Here is a 21,297-nt window from a genome sequence, read left to right as displayed (position 1 = left end):
AAAATGTTGTTGTTTTGGGTGTTGGTTTTGTACCAGGAACAATAACCCCTAGGTCTACCAAAACCTAACCATCGGTGTATAAGACGCAGGGTGATTATTCGAACCTTATTTTTTTTTGGGGGGGGGGTCATATGGCAGGAAATACGGTAGCTAAATTGCCGTGTAATTTTCAGTTTGTCACTTACATAATCTGCCTTAGCTTCAGCAATTCATTGTGATGGAAATTAATGCTTTATCTGGATATATAAATCTAGTATCATCAGAACTGACTAAAGAACTGGCTGCTATTGATAAATGGTTCAAGACTAAGCTGATAACACTGATAGACACATAAGAAAATCCTTATTAATCATGCAGGGACACATACAATGCTCCAATGTAACACCTGAAGGATCAATCACTCACAAAGTAATAAATTTACTTTTATCGAAAGCCAATCCTGCAAGGAAATTTTCTTTTCCACTTCAGTACATAATAATAAAAGTGATGAACAGACAATATCAACCATAAGTGAGTGAACTGATATTTCTTGTGACAATTAAAAAAAATTTGCTGTAACCATAAAAAGCTACAATGGTTGAAATCCACTCCAGTGAAAGATTTAGTTAAAGACAGACTGACTAGGAACAAAGATCAGCGGGTGGGTGTTACGTGTAGCCGTAAGCCAACAAGATACAATGAATATATCACATACATCACATCAAGTGCCCTGAACCATCATCTTGAAGACACTCAGCAGTAGTTAATGCCACTTATGGGACAGATGGAAAATGTAATTGCATCAAAAATAATCTCATACTATTATAATGAGTAGCTCTTCTAAAATCAATACCATTTTTTTTAACCAAAACAAAAGTATACCTGGTGTTCATACTCAGAAAACTAATCACCAAAAAATACTTGACAGCAGCACTCAAAAATTAATAACAGGAATGCACTCAGTAAAGATGACCAAAAAGTAAATAAAAGTAAAATTTCCAAAAAGTACTTGACAGCAGCCCTCAAAAATTAAATATAGGAATGCACTTGGTAAAGATGATCAAAAAGTAAATAAAAGAAAAATTTCCAAAAAGTACTTGACAGCAGCCCTCAAAAATTAAATAAGGAATGCACTCGGTAAAGATGGCCCTGTGTTAACAAGCCGTGGGGGAGCCTTACTGCCGGCCTTCACAGTGCTCTTTTAAATATATCAAGCATCTAAATTTTACTTTACATTCTAAACTTTATATTTTCAATTCACAAATTACATAAGAGCCTTAAGACCTTGCATTAAATTAAACATATCTAAATTTAATCAATCAATTATGCATTCATTATCCAAAATCATTCACTAAACAATTACTTTCCCCATTCATAAGAGAAAAAAAGACCAATTCAAATACCAAATTGGTCTTAGATTGAGAAAAAATAAACATGACTAGTGAGAACAATAAATAACTGGCTACTTTATCATCATTGTTGTTGTATGTTTGCACTAAATACCGACAAACATACTCCTTACGAGGCTCAAGATGAGAGAAGAAGAAAATGACTTAGAAAGAATTTAAACTGAATAACTTAAAGGGGGGAAAAAACTTATCCAAAATGCTGCACCTCCAACCATTCACCCATCCCCCGTCACCCTCACCCAACAAACACACATGTAGCTCTAGGAGGCATCTGGGTGAAGGTTAGTTTACTCGGAGCAGGCAAGGGCGACCACGGCAAAGCGCGACTCCTCAGGCTGGCGGTCCATGTACTGGCGACACACTTTGGCGGCGTCCTGAGCGTGGGAAGAGAGGAAGCAGATTATTATTATTATGAGAGATGAAGCAGGTAGAGAGGGATGAGTTCAGACACTATAACCCACACATTCATCAGCCCCCAAACACCTGTGATGCCGAAAAAGAGAAAATGACAGTCAAAGTAATGAGAAGAGATAGAAATGGAAGGGACAGAGGGAGGGGTAGAGTAATTAATATCTTAAAATACACAACAAACAAAAATAAAGAGATGAACACAACAAATAAAGTGGGTGTTGCCTATAAGTGACCTTTATTATGGGGGAAGGGAGGAAATTATGTGATGTGACAAGTGATGAAGCAGGTAAAAGAGGAGGAGTGCAGAGATTATAAGCCACCCATTTAGCATCTCCCAAACACCTGAAACCCTGAGAAAGAAAAAAGTACAGTCAAAGCAATGAGAGAGAAGGAGACAGAGGAGGAGAGAACGTAGAAGATTATGGAAATGGAGGGAAAGAGGGGAAGTGTAATTAATATCTTACAATACACAACAAACAAAAATAAATCTGTAAAAACAAATAAAATCAGTGTTATTTATGGGTGTATTGCTATGGGGTAAGGAGACAGAAATATAAGTGATGCAAAAGGTCATAATGGCAGAGTATTCAAGAGGAAGGAGGTGATGGGTGCTGTTTGAGTGACCTTTATGACGAGAAAAGGGGACCACAAAAAGGGATAGTGGGGGAAGTCAAGAAATTATAAGAGATGCAACAGATCATGAAGGGAGAGGATTCAAGAGGAAGAAGAAGGGAGAAAATAATAAGGGAGGATTCAAGGCACGATGGGGAAAGGGAGGACTAAATGATGCAACAACAGAGACAAAGAGGAAGGATTCAAGGGACTATGAGGAAGGGGAATAATATATCGTCACCTTCGTAAACAAACTGCCTAAGTCATTATTTTCTACTTTAAAGGAAATCAGAAAAGAACTGTCATTATCTTATTTGACTTAAGATTTAGGCAGAAATGAAAAGGTCAATTCTAAAACACTCAAACCCTGAATGACGAAGGCAACTATACAAAAAAGGGCGTCACATGAAAAAATTGATGTAAACAAAACCCTGGAAATCACTGAAAAATGACTTAGGCAATTATTTTACGAGGGTGACGATATGTGATGCAAAAAGATAAATAAAGGGAGAGGATTCAAGAGGAAGGAGGCGATGGGCAGAGAAGGGAGGAAATAATAAGTGGTGTGACAAGAGAAAAAAAGGGGAGGATTGAAAGGGATGGTGAGGGAACGAGGGAAAATTATAAGTGATGCGACAAGAGATCATAAAGAAAGGATGCAAGTTGTCCATTACACTATCATGATGTAATACACTTTTTAATGACCATTATGTTTCATATTATGTGTTTTCAGGTAAAAGAAATGGGTATGGGGCATTTTGAGGGTCATGAGTAAGATAATATGCCTCCATGGTGCAGTGGTTAATGTGCCCAACTATGAATTTGCAGGTCCAGGTTCGAATCCTGATCTAGGGAGTCAGCGTGCAGCTCACCCAGCTATATGGAGTTGATAAAAGGAAGGTGCTTAAATAATGTCAAGAAATTCAGCTTTCTATATACAGCAGTAGACATGTGGAATGATATAAGGGGAGATGATGTGATGGCAAAGAGTGTCAAACAGTTTAAGGAAAGACTGGGCAATTATAAATATGGAGAAGGGACCACATGTGTATCTCAGGCCCTGTATACTACAACTAGGTAAATATACACGCAAGTCCATACTTACACCAAGAATGGAGTCCGCAGAGGAGCTTCCGTGGTTGATGGGGAACTTTCTGCGTCCATCTGTAAAAGTCAAGGTGGAGAGTGAGGGCAAAGGGTATGAAGACGGTTACCAATCACACAAACCTGGTCTAGCAATACCCACAACCAACCAACTGTCACCAACCACCCCAACACACCACTAACAATACCCACAACCAACCGTCACCAACCACCCCAACACACCACTAACAATACCCACAACCAACTGTCATCCACACCAACACCTCACTAACCACCCCAACACACCACTAACAATACCCACAACCAACCAACCATCACCACCACCACCACGACTAACTTCACCACCATGACCTCACCAGCCACCCCAACCCACCACAAACAACCATCGCCACCAACCACCCCAACCCACCACTAACTCTTGTACAGAGCTACTCGAGATTATCTTCTTTTAATCATTTAAGGTCATTAGCATACTCATAACTGGCAACATACCAAAATTTGTAACATACGCTAAAGCTCAACATACCAGAATTCACAACATATTCACCAAAACTCAACATGTCCAACACAATCCCCAACATACAACAGGCTAAACACACACACACACACACACACACACACACACACATAAAAATTAAACAAATAAATTAGTAAATAAATAAAAACTTACCAAATTCGAAGAGCTTCCCATCGACGTGTACAAAGGCTACAAAATGCTCGTTCACTTGGGCCTCCCGGTCAGGAGCCTGGAAGGTGGTGGTCCCCCGTTAGTATTTTCTTACTCACTCACTCACTCACTCATGCATGGTCTTGTCAAGAACAGACCTGTATTTATAATTTAGACTTCAATCTGTGCCAAAAATGATGTGGTGATAAAACAGATTGCATGTCCTTCCTTTGAAGTCTTAAAGTGCTAAAATTCCTGCTGCTCTACTCCTTAGGCAATGAACAGAAGGTTCTAATATGCCACAGGTACTGATTGCAAAAAAGGGATATCTTTTTTTTAACCACAAAACCCTAAGTTCACAAGTTTCAACCTGGACTCAAGAGCAACTCTGAAGAGGATCAAGAGAAGCTCCAGGGGGAAGCATGAGCCAAGCAAAAATGGCACCACTATAAAACACTTCCCTGCACGACTAACTGGCTGGGGCCGACCGACAGACCCCATTATGAATGTCTACAAGCACTCAATAGATCGAGAGAGAGAGAGAGAGAGAAAGGTATGGGGCAAGCTATGACAGGCCACATGTCACTTTACAGCTGCAGGTCATGAAGTGATGGTAAATTTATTAAGTTTAGAAAGACTTTTTCATACCGAGTTAAAAATCTAGTTACTCAAGCATCCTCTACAATCATATCTTTATTCATTATATTCTGGCTAACTGTCAGAGATTTTATGAAGTTAGTGAGAACAGAGCATATTCATATTATTTTAAGGGATGAGTAAGTGGAGATGATTTTTAACCCCTTATTTACAAAAAGATCATCCTTAACTTAATAAAACCATCTAGAGGTATCCAAAATAAAATGAAATTGTTCCTGTGGTTTATATCGACAGAATAAAATTAAACTGGTGCCTAGGTGTGCGTTTATGGTGCCCAGCTCTAAACACTAGCCAACTTGAATGCACCATTTCAATAAGTACTCACATCATGAATAATATTAACTCTAAACACCAAGCGGGAAAAAAATAAATCAATAAATCAATAAAAAAATAAAGATATTACTTCACTGTCATACCTAATCACTTATGTAGAGTAGCTCAGCAAACCCCAATGTGCTTATAGTGTAGATAAGGAATGGGAATCTCACGTGTGCAGAGTAATTACAATGCTGAAATGGGTACGACCTGGAATGGTGGATAGGAACTGGTGAACAGAACCTCGGCAAAGAGTGGGGGATTGTCTGCCTCACCTCTGTCTGTCCCTCCTGTGCAGACTCCTCGTGGGCTTTGGAGATGCCGTTGTCGGCCTCGAGGGCGTGTCCTTTCTCCTCGGGGCTCATGGACTCCGTCTTCTCCAGGAACTCCTTTAAGGCACCATCAGTAAGCTGGATCCTGGGGGGGATCGAGAAGGGCAGGTGATTCTTCTGTTGCCTCTCCTTGCCAGGGAATGTTTACCAATTTGTATGCACTCGTCCAATCAGTAAGGTAGAACATCCATTTACCATGAATCAATTTGAGATCACCTATTCAATATAAGACCCTGTATTAGGAACACATTATTGAGTCTATGCAAATATTTTCCATTTACAACAACTCAAATTTGCTGCATTAACTGCTTTGTGCAACACAGTGGCAGATCTGCCAAACAAAAAACTGAGAAACAGGCAATGAAAACAGTAACTACACTGTCAATTGCTTGTTGATGAACATGAAGTTGCCTGTGGATGAACATGATGGAGGGATGAGGGTACTGAAAAGGAGTACAGCAGATGTATAGCAAAAGGAAGTGATAGCAAAAGGTGTACCATGTGGAGAGGTGGAATTAGTGAAGCGTATTCATTGAGGTGGTCTGAACATGTTGAGGGAATGCAGGGTGGCCAGGGTTTGCACCCATACACAATTTCAAATATATTTGTTTGATGTATAAGCTAAGGAACAAAACTGATTAGTACTAAGCTCCCCAGGCACTCACTTGTCCCGGTTGTTGGCGATGGCATGGATGAGGGCAACAGTTCCACAGGCATTGCCAACAAACTGCTTCATGAAGTACACATTCTCGGGGACCTCGGCACCTTCTGTTTCCTGCTCCTCCTCCTGCTTCTTCTTAAAGTCCTCTTGCTGTAAGGTTAGGAGGTGTTATGATACTAACACCTTATCCTCATGCACATACATAAAGTAGCTCAGCAAATAGGATTTTCATGCGTGTATGTGTATGTGTGTGTGTGTGTGTGTGTAATGAATAATGTGTGAGGAGGGGCTAAATATATACAGTTCAATACACAGCTCTATAATAACGCTCCTTTGAAGAAATAAAGGACTTTCACATGACTACTATCTTTACTAAAATTTTCCAAACACTATAAGTAGTTTCCTTTGCCGTTTTAGTGTCCTTCCTGTTCAATAAATATTACCACAAGTTGTTTTCATCCCACCCATGAGGAGCAGAGGGAGCAGAGACACCAAGAATAGCAGTGTATATAGAGTAACAGTATATATAAATATTTCTTTGGAGTAAGTGGAGGTGATTTTTAACCCCTTGTTTACAAAAAATACCATCCAAAACTATAAAACAAAATCTAATGGTATCCAGAATAAAGTGAAATGGATGTTGTACCGTATCAGAGAAGGGGTAGAGGAGGATGACGGCCCCGACCGGCTGTGGCACCATTCCCAGCATCTCCTCGTCCAGGCCATAGACGTCATGAATGGTCCAGCTCTCAGGTACTCCCAGGCCGCCCAGGAACTATTGGGGGAAGGTTGTTGCGTTAGAATCATCCTTTGTTATTGCTTTAGAATAATCCTTTGTTGTTGAGTTATATTCATCCTTTATATACAACCTAGTTTATCTCAGTTAGCAGTGTAGTTTTGGTCTCCTCGTCAAAGAATGGAGGGAGAGAGTTACTAGATCAAAGAATGGAGAGTTACTAGACATTTGAAGTTATTTAATCTGCAGTGTGTGGGTAACATCATGTGACTTTATCCAGTGTGTTTGTCTGTCCCACCACTGCAAGTCTAGACACCACCAGGGCTGCGCCACACAATCCTCGGCAAACTGTATATATTGTTGCATTCTTTACTAAAAATAAAAGGATGAAGGAAAGGACGAGGAAGAGGATGAAGAAAAGGAAGAGGAGGAGGATGAAGAAAAGGAAGAGGAGGAGGATGAAGAAAAGGGAGGAGGAGGATCAAGAATGAGCAGGAGGATGATCAAGAATGAGCATGAGGAGGAGAAAACGAGGCTCAGGATCAGGAGGAAGAGGATTAAGCATGAGGAGGAGGAGGAGGAAGAGGAGAATGTGAAGGATCAAGCATGAGGAGGAAGGGGAGGGCGAGTATAAGGAGAAGAAAGAGGGGGAGTATCAGGAAGAGAAGAAGAAAGAGGGGGAGTATCAGGAAGAGGAGAAGGAGGAGGGCGAGTATCAGGAGGAGAAGGAGGGCGAGCATCAGGAGGAGAAAGAGGAGAGTGAGGATCAGGAGGAGAGCGAGGAAGATCAGGGTGAGGGGAAGAGGAGTAGCAGGATGCCGCCGGCCACCAGTTGCATGCAGTCTCCGGACATCACCCCCAGCATGTCTGTCCCCCATGCACGCCGCCAACACACACCCAGACAGACGACCCAGGAAGCCACCCCACGCCCCCACGCCCTCTCCCCAGCCTGACCCACTCTTAAAACCCCCAGTGGCACCCCGTCCTGGCCTCTCGTCAGCGCGAGGGGCGTGGCAAGGGGTCCCAGACATGCATGATTCGCGACTCGTGGCAACAGAGTGTGAGTCAGACGAGGCGCCGCCCTGGGAACGCCGCCCCCTCTCTCTGCCTCTCCTCTCTGCCTCGTCCCCTCGCTGACCGTCTGTCTGGGCGGGCGGGCGGGCGTGACGCGAGGGGAAAGTCACCGACAGCGTCAACAAATTATCGTGCTTAAAACATCTTCCGGTTTCTGACTCCATAACTGATCCATAAAAAAACATCTGTGATTAACGATTTTGACAACTATTAATGAATATCACTGTCTGTGTGCGTGCGATAGTCTGGTAATGCTGATCACCAAGCGTGGATAATGGGACGAGTTTTCTAGAGTGGTAAGGTGGGTGAAGATGATGGTAGGGCGCGTGGAAACGGGAAGGTCATAAAAAAAGCTCCTAGAAGACAGATGTAGTGATGATGGGCGATGCTGCATGAGGATAACTAGCTGCTTGACGTGAAAAAGGACCAATTCATAACAAAATAACAATCATTATTCTCCTACGTCTCAATCTTATCAACGTATCAACCCATCCGCTGCGATTGGGACGGATTTGGCCTTCACTGGTAGCCTGGTAACATAGTCTAAGGTCTTTCTTTGCCTCAGTGTTGGATAGTGGAGTGTTTCCCATGTGGTATTGGGATGCTGGACTTCCCCTCCCAAGTTACATGGCTTTACATTTTTCTTCATTGAATTGTAGCAGCCACTTATTGCTCCACTCCTGTAGCTTGGTGATGTCTTCTTGCAGGCGGTCCGCATCCAACGTGTTAAATGAAGCACAAGCGATATTTGTAAATGGGTAATGAGAAAAGGCAAAATATCCATCATACTTATACTTAAACATCTCATTCCACCAACGTTTAGGAATCATACGCCTCGTAGCAATATCAAAATCCAAAACACACACACTGACAAAATAACAATCACATTTACTGTTATTAATTGTCTTACTAACGTCCATATTATTGAACGTACCGAGCTCCCTTCATTACTATTTCCCAAGGCCAGACAAGACTAACCGGGTATTCATTGGTGATTTTTCCCGCTCGAGGTGCAGAGGCCGTGTTAGGCTTATCACTACCATTTTATTTATGTTGGGGGTAGAGAGAGAGAGAGAGAGAGAGAGAGAGGAAGGAGGGTCGGGGGTTGGATGTGGAGGGGTGTTCCTGTAATTCTGTATCTTTCTACGTGTCAATGTCTGTATATATGGGCGGAGAGAGAGAGAGAGGGTGGGGTGGGGGTGGGGTGGGGTGGGGTGGGGGGGTAGTACCACAAAAGTGTCCATGAGAATCCCAGCAGCTTCAAAGGAGACTTCTCGAACAGGCGAACTGAGGCGCCGATAAGGTCAAGAATACAGACTTTATTCCCACCAATATTTACGATACGTACGACTTAAATATAGACACGGATTGGAAGGCAGACAAACAGGCGGACAGGAAGGAGACACGCCAAGGGGTGGAAGGGGGAGCAGAGGGGAAGGAAGGGGAAGAGGGGGAGAAGCAGGAAGGGGAAGAGGGGGAGAAGCAGGAAGAGGAAGAAAGGGTGAAAGGACGAGAGGGATGAAAAGGGGGATGGGGAGAAGGGCAGGAGCAGGAAGGGGAGGACAGGGAAACAGAGGGAAGAAGGAAGGGGAGACATGGGTGTGGGGAGGAAAGGGTGATAGGAGGAAGGAGATGAAGAGGGGAAAGTGGGGAGAGGGACGGGAGCAGGAAGGGGAGATATGGGTGAGGGGAGGAAAAGGTGAAATGAGGAAGGGGATGAAGAGGGATTGTGAAGGGGAAGAGGGAGGAGGCTAGTTGCACGTGGAATCGATGAGAGAGAGAGAGAGAGGGGATGAGTCACCAACCCGCGCTCCATACCAATCCGAAGTGGGCGCAGCGCCGAAATCGATCCTTAGTGAAATGCATGACAGCGCAGCGCAATTACCTGACTCTCTGTTGCGTTACCTGTGGGCAAGCGCAGGTAACGGCTAATTAACCACTGTAACGGTCCTCTCTCTCTCCATTAGCTACGTTCCTATATCCTTCCTTCCTTCTCTTTTCCTCTTCCTCTTTTTTCTTCCTCAACTTTCATTTATCATAATCTTTCCTTCTTCCCTACCTTCTACTATTCTTTCCCATCCTTCATTTGCTACGTTCCTACTTCTTTCTCTCCTACTCTTCCTCTTCCTGTTTTTTCCTTTACTGTCGTTTATCTTAATCCTTCCTTTCTCTCAATCTTCTATTATTCTTTCCCATTCTTCATTTCATAAGTTCCTATTTCTTTCCTTCTTTCTCTTCCACCCTTCCTCTTCCTGTTTTTTCTTCCTCCTTTACACTCATTTATCCTTACCCTTCCTTTATCTTTGACATTTCCTTATCATCCTTCTTTTGCTACGTTCCTAATTCTTACCTTCATTCTCTTTTACCCTTCCTTTTTCTGTACCCACTTTATGGCGCCTTTCCAACCTGACTATCGTTATTTCCTACCTTTCTCGTCTTCTCTTCCTTCCACCATAATCTACAGTGATGTGAAAATGTCCACTACTTTTTTGTTTCTTTTTTTCCCACCACTGTCGTTATTTCCTACCATTCTCGTCATATCTTCATCTTTTCTCAATAAACAGTAATGTGAATATTGGTACCTAATGCTCCTTTTTCCCCACATTCCTTTCCCAGTAAATTCTTTCTTCCACGATCGACTTGACTTCCTTCCCAAATTCCTTCCTTCATACTTTCCCTCGTTCCTAAACAAAGATGACATTCTCCAAACATTTTTTTCTTTTCTACAGGTCATCTTACTCCCGCACACACTCACCCTCTAACTTCCTTTCTTTCCAGTTTAACCCCAGTGACCTACACACACACACACACACACACACACACACACACACATACGGCCTGGTCCCCATCTTTAAGAGGAACAACATTCTAGATCCACCACCATCTCTCTCTCTCTCTCTCTCTCTCTCTCTCTCTCTCTCTCTCTCAAGGAATCGTTCATAAATATTGTTACTCTTCATATGTATAAATTGAATGAATGAATAATATAAAAAAATACTCATTGTGAAGTTTGGATTTTTTTCTTTATAAATTGATGGCAATGTAATCTTATATCTATGTATTGGTGTGTGCGTGTGTGTGCGCGCGTGTGTCTAACTCTAACATGAAGCACTACTAAGGTATGCACACACAAAGTCACTACGGTAACGAACGAGGCCAGGAATACACACACACACACACACACACACACACACACACACACACACACTCCTTACTGTCTTCAAGTTGCTTTTGAGGAGGAGGAAAGAAGACTGCAAAGTTCTCTCTCTCTCTTTCTCTCTCTCCTTCCACACGCTTCCCAGAGCAGCAATACATTACCCAAACAGTTCTTTTCCCGCCCCTTCCCCTTCTACACAACACGACGGCAAAGCAAAACAACCTTCCTATAGCAAAAAAAGACAGCGAGATACCTTATAATATGTTGACAGTTACGAACATCAATATTATAACCAACACTGTACACTCACGCACCCACAACCCCCACCCACACAGGCATTTCAGTCACGCCTACCACCTGCCATCACCCAGGCACACACACATACACACACCTGGCCCGAACATGATCCACATAGCGTCCAGACACATTCCAACATTCCTGGCCCTGACGCAAGCGAAGGGGTGTTCGGAGTGATGTGTTTGGGGCTGTAAAAGTAATGATCAATATCCTTGGAACTGATCCTCTTTTTTTATTTTATATATATAGTCGAGGCATCAGCAAGGACTGATTTATGGAGGAATGGTTCGTGTGTGCGTGTGCGTGTGCGTGACCGTGATCAATAACAGGTGACTAGTGACTGAGCTGGCACACACACACACACAAAGCATATCATAATACCCACATATATACCAAGGAATGCCACCCTCCCCCATCGTCAGAGCCTCCATTCTATCCGGTTCTCTTCGGTTTTCTAGACGTCACGTTTCAGCCAGTTATAACCAGACCCAAGAGGAACACAACACGATCTGAAGCTGCCCCGGAAACACCTGCACCTCAATTAAAGATGTCCGTTACCTGTTTACCGTATACATGTTTACACCTGTCTACGGTTGATGTTCATGTTTGTTTGTTTGTGTGCTTTCAAGTCTGTCCCCCCCCCACCTGTCTGTGTATCCGTCTGTCAGGCTTTCAATCTATCTACCCGTGTCTGTCTGTCTCTTCTCAATTCCGTCCCTGTTTATGCCTTTGTCTGTGTCTGTTTTTCCTCATTTTTTGTCTGTGTCCTTGTCTATCTGTCTGTCTGTCTGCTTTCCTCGTTCCCACCCGTATCTATATCCATGTCTATCTGTCTGTATCTGTCCGTCTTTTCTCACTTCCGCCTGTTTGTGCCTATCTGTGTCTGTCCTTACTTCGGTCTGCGCATATCCCTGTCTGTCTTGTTTTCCTCAATTTCGTATATGTTTGTCTCTTATCTATCTGTCTGTCTGTTCGTTCTGTTTGTCTCTTATCTATCTGTCTATTTGTCTCTTATCTATCTGTCTATTTGTCTCTTATCTATCTGTCTGTTCGTTCTGTTTGTCTCTTATCTATCTATCTGTCTGTTCGTCTTTCCTCACTTCCGTCTGTGCCTGTGTATCTGTTTGTGTTTCTCCTTCCTCATCTCCGTCTGTCTATGTTCATGTCTGTCTGTCTGTGTCTGTCTATCTGCCTGGCTTCCCTCACTTCCGTCTATGTCTTGTCTGTCTTTCCTTATTTCCGTCTCACTTCCGTCTGCGCTGTCTGTCTATCTTTCTTAATTTCCGTTGGTCTCCTCATTTTCGTCTGTGTTTATGTCCGTCTCTCTTTACTTCCGCCTGTCTTTAATTCCATGTCTGTCTGTCTATGTCTGGCTCCGGTTTTTTTCTAACCATGTGGCGCCGTCTGCAGCCATCACATCGATCCCAATAACAACGAGTGACTGGCGTCGGCGAGGAATGTTACCTGGAAACCCATGATTGCCGGTGTCGCTGCAGGTAACGCCCCAGGAGCAGCGTTACCAGGTTATCGTACTCCCAACACTGTATCTGCCGGTGTGACCCGTAACTATTGCAAAAAAGAATACATTACCCAACGGTCCTTTTCCTGTTCTTTCCGCTTCTATGCAATACCGCAAAACAACCTTCCCATGGCAAAAAAAAAAAGACGGCAAGAGGACTTTAAATATGATATGAGTTACATACATCAATATTATAACTTACACTGTACACTCGAGCACAACCATTAGTCGGCCTCCGTGAAGCAGTGGTCAGCGTGCCTGGCTAAGACTCCGCGGGCCCGGGCAGTACGCGTGCAACTCACCCAGCTGTTTATCCTCCCTTTCGGGCTGGTCGATAAATGGGTACCTGGGGAAACCTGGGGAAGGTAAACTGTGGCAACCCCGGAGTTCACAATGACCCGTGTCTTGGAGTAATCGGTTCTTTACCAAACACAAGTACAAAGGGCCACGATTCGGAGATGAGCACCACAGCCACGCGCAGCTATAACATGTGTATTCATCTTAACCTGACTCACAACTATTGCAAAAAAATAAACAACTAACGATATTATAATGCCTAAATGAATATCGTTATCGGTGTGGAAGCTTGTCAGAAATCGGTGAATACAATACGGTGAGTGGGACGGCCTGGTAACGTTGCTCGGGGCCTTCGATTAGGTGGCGATTTTCTTTTGTTTGCGGCGTGATTTATGAGACGGGAGGGCACATTATGGAGGTAAGGCTTGTTTCCGGGGAGGGGTAGTGGTGGTAGGGGGAGGGGGGGGGGTATTTCTCCTGTGCTGTTATTTCCTTTTTACTGAGAATATATCGATGTATTTATGATTCTTACTTTTTGGGAAACGAACTTATTTTTAGCTTATTTTCACCAATGTCTACAAAACCTTGTCATGTTTTTTTGAGGTTCGTTTTTATGCCATTTTAGCAGCTTTACTTTTTTTTTCTCATTTGAACGCATTTTTATTATTATTATTATTATTGAAATGAAATAAACGCTTGTCTTTCGTCTGGGGTTGTATCTGTGGGAGCCTGAGGTCACAGGGGTGGTTTTGTTATCTCTCTCTCTCTCTCTCTCTCTCTCTCTCTCTCTCTCTCTCTCTCTCTCTCTCATTTTTACTCCTCCCTTCCTTTCCCCTTCCTGTCATTTGTTCCCTCCCTCTCACCTTTCCACGAGCTCCCCCTTCCTCCCACATTCCCACCTAACCCTCCACTCCTTAACCCCCCTCCCCCCAACACACACACACACACACACCACCATCTCAGGCAGAAGCGAGCCAGGCAGTCAAGCGTTCGATCCCCGTCAATATTTAATGGCAAGGAGTAACACAATAGGACTAACCCCAACCCCCGTCAACCTCTGCAACCCCCCCCCCCCCCCCCGCCAGTCAGGATAACCTCAGGCAACCCCAGAACTCCACCCGGTGCTTGAAATTTCTTTCTATACAGTGATGTTTGTGATACACGTATTAGAGGCAAACTGCATCTTAAAGTCTTACCTGTCCTGTTGGGGTAAGGAAAGATGTGAGTAGTTAAGGAAAGGTAAGGTGAGGTATAGTAAGTAAGGAAAGGTAAGGTGAGGTAAGGAAAGATAAGGTGAGGTATAATTAGGTAAGGAAAGGTAAGGTGAGGTATAATTAGGTAAGGAAAGGTAAGGTATAATTAAGTAAGTAAAATAAAAGTAACAAGGCAAGGTAAGATAAATTAGGTAAGGAAAGGTAAGGTGAAGTATAATTGGGTAAGGGAAGGGCAGGTGAACCATAACTAAGGAAAGGTAAGGTGAGGTATAATTAGGTAAGCTGAGGTATGGTAAAGTATGATTAGGTAAGGAAGAAAATAATAAAGAGAAAAGGTTAGGTGAGGTGCAGTTAGGTAAGGAAAGGTAAGGTAAGGTATGATTTGGTAAGGAAAGGAATGATCATGAGGCAAGGTGAGGTAGAATAAGGTAAGGAAAGGTAAGTTATCAGGCAGGGTAAGGTAAATAATAATGCAGGTATACAGAAAGGAAGAAAGATAGGCCTATTTTGTCAGTTTTCAAAGGGCACTGTGTGTGTGTGTGTGTGTGTGTGTGTGTTCAAAGTGTCTGTTATCGACCTTTTAAAGTCACGTTGCAGAGAGAGAGAGAGAGAGAGAGAGAGAGAGAGAGAGAGAGAGAGGGGGGACGCATAGTTAAATGAAGGGATGGATGATGAAAACATGAGGAAAGGAAACATTGGACAGTAGCTAAAAAAAATAAATAAATAAATAAATAAATAAAATAAAATAAAAAAATAAAAACTTCTAGTCAAGGGGAAAGGAGGGAAATGTTGGAGATATGAGAGATGTCCTTCCCTCCCTTCCTCCACCAGCATATATCCACCCACATCTCCATGCAACACTTGTCTCATCAATATAATCAATACCTCTGCTCAGCTCTCACCACACACGAACTCGAGTCTCAAGGAAACTGGTAGGCCTTTACTAAGCAGCTCCTGTAAACCTAACCCCACCTATCCTTGCTATTCATGAACTTATCTAAACCTTTTCTTGAATGTATCTGTGGTATTGGCACTCACATGACTGCCAAGCTTGTACCAGTCACCCACCAATATCATTATACAAATTCTTGCTTATGTCTTTGTCGAATCTAAATATATCCAACTTAAATCTGTTGATACAGCTCACCATCAACCACTTGTATGTGCTGTGCTATAAAAGTTCTTTGCTCATTCTGAAAGGATTCACACACCCATGCATGTGTCAGCCTTGTTCTTGAAATGGTGGTTCAGCCTTTCTGCCTTGGGCCATGATTCATAGGCATGGACAGATTAATTCCCAGACATACTGATACTAGCCTTGAACCTCCACCCTTGAAGGGACCCCCACATATTAAAAAAAAAATCAATAAATAGATGTGACATCTGCTCCAGCTAAAATGTGCAAAGTGAATTTAATCACTGTATATGGTGCATCGCTATTGACTGTGCACTCTATAGCAAGGGTAAAGTTGGGAACATACACTATAGCTGTGTGTGGCCATGAAGCTCATCTCTGTACCACTGACCCTTGAGCCTGAAGTGGGTGAGAACCCTTTAACTCTTGAAACAGGACCAGTGCAACATTCAAATTACCACAGTTTACCTTCCCCAGATACCCATTTATCGATGAGCCCGAAAGGAAGGATGAACAGCTGGGTGGGCTGTACTGTATATCTGTATATAGGTACTCTACATTCTCATTTCCCACATGATATAATGGTTACTGAAGACAATGTCAGATATTATTCTGAATGACCACAGTAAAATATTGTTTTCTGATTGGGTGAAGGGCTCCTCACAGGTGGCCTGGCTGAGGGATTAGCTCAGCCATATTTGGAGGTCATTTCCACACTACTATATAATATATAAGTCTTCTTCTGTCAACCTTTCCCAAGTAAACTCAACCACTATTCCTGCCACTGCTTTCACCCCACTACCCTCGTTCATCCCTCACCATAAACACCTTAATGTGGCGACTGTGTGTACACAATAAACAGGCTGAACCATAACTGCCACTCTGACTGATAGTCCTGACTGCCACTTGTACGGCTTCCCTTTCCTTCCTCTCCTCCCTTTCCCATTCCTTCACTGCATCATACTCACCCATGTTCCTCAGCTTTCAGTCCATCACTGCTTACCTTGTTCATAACCTGCAAGTAAAACAAAAATGGCAATCAATATCCAAGAACATAGTCTTCCATTATTCATATCCTGCAAGTTAGATGGCAAAAATGTAAAAAGTCGCAGTGGTCTTTCGCAACAATAATGTGGCTAATTTGTCTTTATAGACCTGTTTTCCAAGGTGTGGTTAGTTGATCTTGTTAATTCTTTATAGTATACCTAACTTTTTATGACCAAGTCCATAAAATGTCAACTTAACTGTGAAAATCCAGCAATTTTAACTGTCCCTAAAATGGAATTAAAAAGCCACACCAACCACAGAAATGTTAATAAATACTAATAAAACGCTTAAACAATCAGGCCCATGTGTGATTAGGTTGGAATGAAGACACAGGCAAGAGCAGGCATTAAAACTGCATACGTTACATTCTCTATACCAGGACAAGGAACAAAGCCACAGCATTAAATCCTATCACATAATTAGAGTATCACCAACCAGCCTAATCCAACATTAACATAATTAACTCCTTCCCATTATTCCATTAACATTTGCATCCCATCCATTCCACAAGCAAGAAGGAATGCAGTGGAATATGTATATATAATGTAGCAGAAAGAATGTAGGAATCCTAACACTCCATCACACCGATTCCGATCACATTTCAGTCTCAAGGTGTGAAATGAATGCCTCGCTATCATCCTCCTCCCCTTCGCACTTCCATTTCTTCTACAAAATCGTATGGAGAAGGAATGTGTTGACTCATCCCATCACTCCACCACACCCATTCCCATCACTTTGTCTCAAGTACGGAATGAGTGCCTTCCTATTACCCTCCTTCCCTTTACATTACCATTCACTAACATCCAATCATTCATCAAGCAAGAATAAGAACATTACTAATGCATCCCATCACTCCAAAACCATTCCCATCACTTCCCACACTCATGACATGGAATGGGTCTCTTCCCCTCAACCTTCTATACAGAGAAAGGAATGTACTAACTTCTCCAATCAATAAAATCATTCCCATCTGTTCCCAGTCACAGGAATGAGTCCCCATCACTGTTATCCCATCTCACACATTATGATAGGGAATGGATTACTACCACCCATTCCCATCATTCCACCATTCATTCCCATCACTCCAATCTCAAGGCATGGAATGAGCCCTTTCCCATCACTGTCATTCCATTTCTCATTCATAATGATAAGGAGTGGATTATCTACACCCATTCCCATCATTCCACCAGTCATTCCCATCCCTTCCAAGTCTACAGGCATGGAATGTGTCCTTCCCCATTACTGTCATTCCATTACTCTTATGGAAAAAAATGGGGAATGCATCATCACCCATTCCTATTATTTCATGAATCATTCCCATCACTCTACAGTCTGGAGGCATGTAATGTGTCCTTTCCCATTACTGTCATTCCATTACTCACGTATAATGATGGGGAAAGAATTATCACCACCAATTCCCATCACTCTCCGGTCTGCAGGCATGGAATGTGTCCCTTTCCATCACTTTCATTCCCTTTCTCACGTATAATGATAGGGAATGTATTATCTACACCCATTCCCATCATTCTACCAGTCATTCCCATCACTTTGGTCTGGAGGCATGGAATGAGCACCTTCCCATCACTGTCATTCCATTCCTCATGCATATTTGTCATTCCATTCCTCATGCATATTTATGTGGAATGCGTTATCACCACCCATTCCCATCATTCCATCAGTCATTCCCATCACTCCCCGGTCTGCAGGGAAGGAATGTGTCCGACTCCTTCCCCATCACTTCCCCTCCCCTTAGTGTCCCCAGTTATCGATCTTTCGAGAGAACTAAGGTACAAAGGGTACACCAGACAGTGATGCCTGCCTGCCCTTAAAGACAACGGTGCAACAAGCCACAAACCCACAGAGTTGTCTGCACCTCTGCATTAGCTCACTATGACCTATGAATAACCAGATGAGTCTTAGGAGACGTCATACTACCCAATGTACTGTATGGCATCTTCAGTGGATGGCTGGCTAGGAAGAGAAGAATAGTTTGCATCAGTTACCTACACACACTGTTGTCTGTACCTTTTTATTACCTTACTATGGCCTATGAATAACTAGTCAAGGCTTAGGAGACGTGATACTACCCAATGTACTGTATGGAATGTTCTGTGGTTGGCTGGCTAGGAAGAGATGACAGTGGTATTAAGTACGTGAGGATGAGAGGAGTAATTTTCATCCTTTAATGGTCTTTCGACTGTGTGGTTCAGCTTGATGACCGTTAGCTTGAATGGTTTGGATGACAGCTTAGCGGTATTTCACTTTTCACCTATTTCCCCGTGTATTCAACGCCTCCAGCATGGCCTAGCACTAATCCCAGGCTTCTAAACTACTCGTTGGCCAAAACATCCTGACGTACATCCCGTGGTTAAGTTACAGAGGAAAAAACAAGACAAGGGAAGGAAAAGTTGGGCGACAACAAGCAATCAAGTCAACTTTTAAACACTGCCAAGAATCATGACAGCTTACCGGCATTTCACTTTTTACCTATTTTCCCGTCTATTTAACGCCTCCAACACGTTCTAGCATTAATCCCAGACACCCAAAGTACCCGTTGGCCATTAACACATTGACCTACACCCCGAGGATAAGCTACAAAGAAGAAATAATACAAAGGAAAGAAACGTTAAGCGGAAACAAGCAATTCGGCATTTCACTTTTTATCTATTTTTCCATGTATTTAACGCCTCCAACATGTCCTAGCATTAATCCCAGACACCCAAAGTACCCGTTGGCCATTAACACTTTGACCTACACCCCGAGGATAAGCTACAAAGAAGAAATAATACAAGGGAAAGAAACGTTAAGCAGAAACAAGCAATCCGGCATTTCACTTTTTATCTATTTTTCCATGTATTTAACGCCTCCAACACGTTCTAGCATTAATCCCAGACACCCAAAGTACCCGTTGGCCATTAGTACCCTGACCTACACCCCGAGATTAACTTACAAAGAGGAAAGATACAAGGGAAAGAAACGTTAAGCAGAAACAAGCAATCCGGCATTTCACTTTTTATCTATTTTTCCATGTATTTAACGCCTCCAACATGTCCTAGCATTAATCCCAGATACCCAGAGTACTCGTTGGCCATTAGTACCCTGACCTACACCCCGAGATTAACTTACAAAGAGGAAAGATAAAAGGGAAAGAAACGTTAAGCAGAAACAAGCAATCCGGCATTTCACTTTTTATCTATTTTTCCATGTATTTAACGCCTCCAACATGTCCAAGCATTAATCCCAGATACCCAGAGTACTCGTTGGCCATTAATACCCTGACCTACACCCCGAGATTAACTTACAAAAAGGAAAGATACAAGACAATGAAAAAAAAAAATTCAGCGGCAACACCTCCCTCGCCTCCAGAAAAATTGACATGCATATTTTAGCCAACTGAACTTTATTTTGTAGGGGCAGCAGTAATTAGCAGGTTATTTTTTTCCATTATTGTTCTGTTTATGCCCTTGAGCTGCTTTCTTTGCTGTAAAATAAATAAATAAAATAAAAGCAATCAAGTTTTCATAATTGCCCAAGAATCACGTCATGCCGCTAAACGAGAACCTCCTGATGGATACATACCGCGGGGTTGGACTCGAGAGGCAGCCAGCGAACCATCTTGGAGGAATTTGAAGGTTGTCGAGGAGAGGAGCACAAAATGAGAGTCACGTTCTGCCTCCCTGCGTGTCTGCGGTGGACTGTATGGCGGGCGCGGGAAGGCGTCGCTTACACCCCGATGACGCACCTCCCTTCCTCCAGCGGCCACCACCCACTATTTGAATTATTACAAGGCCTTTATTTTTTTTAGCATTTGTCCCCTGCCATTGTATATTTTTAGTTTTTTCCTGGTGCTACTTACATATGTATCCTTAGTTGTATAATCACACTCTGTACTGCCTGGGGGTTGGGATGGCATGGCTCCTCCGGCCCTTCTCCTTTGTTTACTTGCAACAATAAACTATCAAGCAATCAATCTATTACAGCTCTTCTTACTTGACTATTATTATCGTTATCATTTTTGTATTTATATTTATTAGCATAGGGACGAGGTTTGTTGGTAGGCCTCGCAAGCCTCGATTATTCCATATTATGCTGTCCCCCCACTGGCCACCACTCTTATTATTTGAACTATTGCAGCTATTTTTACTTGAATATTACTATCTTTATCATTCTTGTATTGATATTTGGGTCTTGGGACGAGGTGAGGTGGGGAAGGCGTCGCTTACACCCCGATGACGCGCCTCCCTCCAGCGGCCACCTCCCGCATTATTTGAACTATTACAGCTCTTCTTACTTGAATATTACTATCTTTATAATTTCTAAGCCCTTGAATAGTAGTAGGCATGAGGTGAAGTGCAGGAATTAAGGCGTCGATCGCTAAGGCTATGACGTACACGATCGACTCCCTCCAGCGCGTATATATAGCCATTATGCTGCCCCCCCACCCTCCGGCCCCCACTCTCATTACTTGAACTATTACAGCTATTTTTACCTGAATATTAGTCTTTGTCATTCTTGTATTGCTTTTTTATTGGTAGGGACAAGAGAAAGTACGTGGGAAGGCGTCGCCATGACGAGCCATTCTTCCTCCAATTTAAGCTCGATCCCCACCGCCCTCACAGACCGCCACCCTCCTTATCTTGCCAATTATAGCTTTTTTTTACTTCAGTATTACTA

The 21,297-nt window shown here is 42.9% G+C and overlaps 1 protein-coding gene across 4 annotated transcripts; it reads right to left on the bottom strand.

Annotated features, from left to right (window-relative positions):
- Positions 1-409: 409 nt before the first annotated feature.
- LOC126980501 (ubiquitin carboxyl-terminal hydrolase isozyme L3-like) lies at positions 410-20,349 on the bottom strand. Of its 4 annotated transcripts, XM_050830463.1 has the most exons (8): positions 20,203-20,349; positions 16,580-16,591; positions 6,794-6,922; positions 6,152-6,297; positions 5,430-5,571; positions 4,186-4,261; positions 3,517-3,575; positions 410-1,762 (listed from the first exon to the last, which is right to left on the bottom strand). In XM_050830463.1, the coding sequence occupies exons 1-8, from the start codon at positions 20,236-20,238 to the stop codon at positions 1,676-1,678; spliced, it is 687 nt and encodes a 228-aa protein (XP_050686420.1). In that variant the 5' UTR covers positions 20,239-20,349; the 3' UTR covers positions 410-1,675. The 4 variants fall into 4 exon arrangements, with proteins under 4 accessions (XP_050686420.1, XP_050686423.1, XP_050686421.1 ...); XM_050830466.1 differs by lacking the exons at positions 16,580-16,591; positions 20,203-20,349 and adding an exon at positions 12,876-12,902; XM_050830464.1 differs by lacking the exons at positions 16,580-16,591; positions 20,203-20,349 and adding an exon at positions 11,506-11,692.
- Positions 20,350-21,297: the final 948 nt, after the last annotated feature.

This window comes from Eriocheir sinensis, chromosome 44, assembly GCF_024679095.1.
Source record: "Eriocheir sinensis breed Jianghai 21 chromosome 44, ASM2467909v1, whole genome shotgun sequence".
NCBI classification, from domain to species: Eukaryota; Metazoa; Arthropoda; class Malacostraca; order Decapoda; family Varunidae; genus Eriocheir; species Eriocheir sinensis.
Note: the sequence above shows the minus strand (reverse complement) of the source record. Positions and strands in the feature narration are given on the sequence as shown.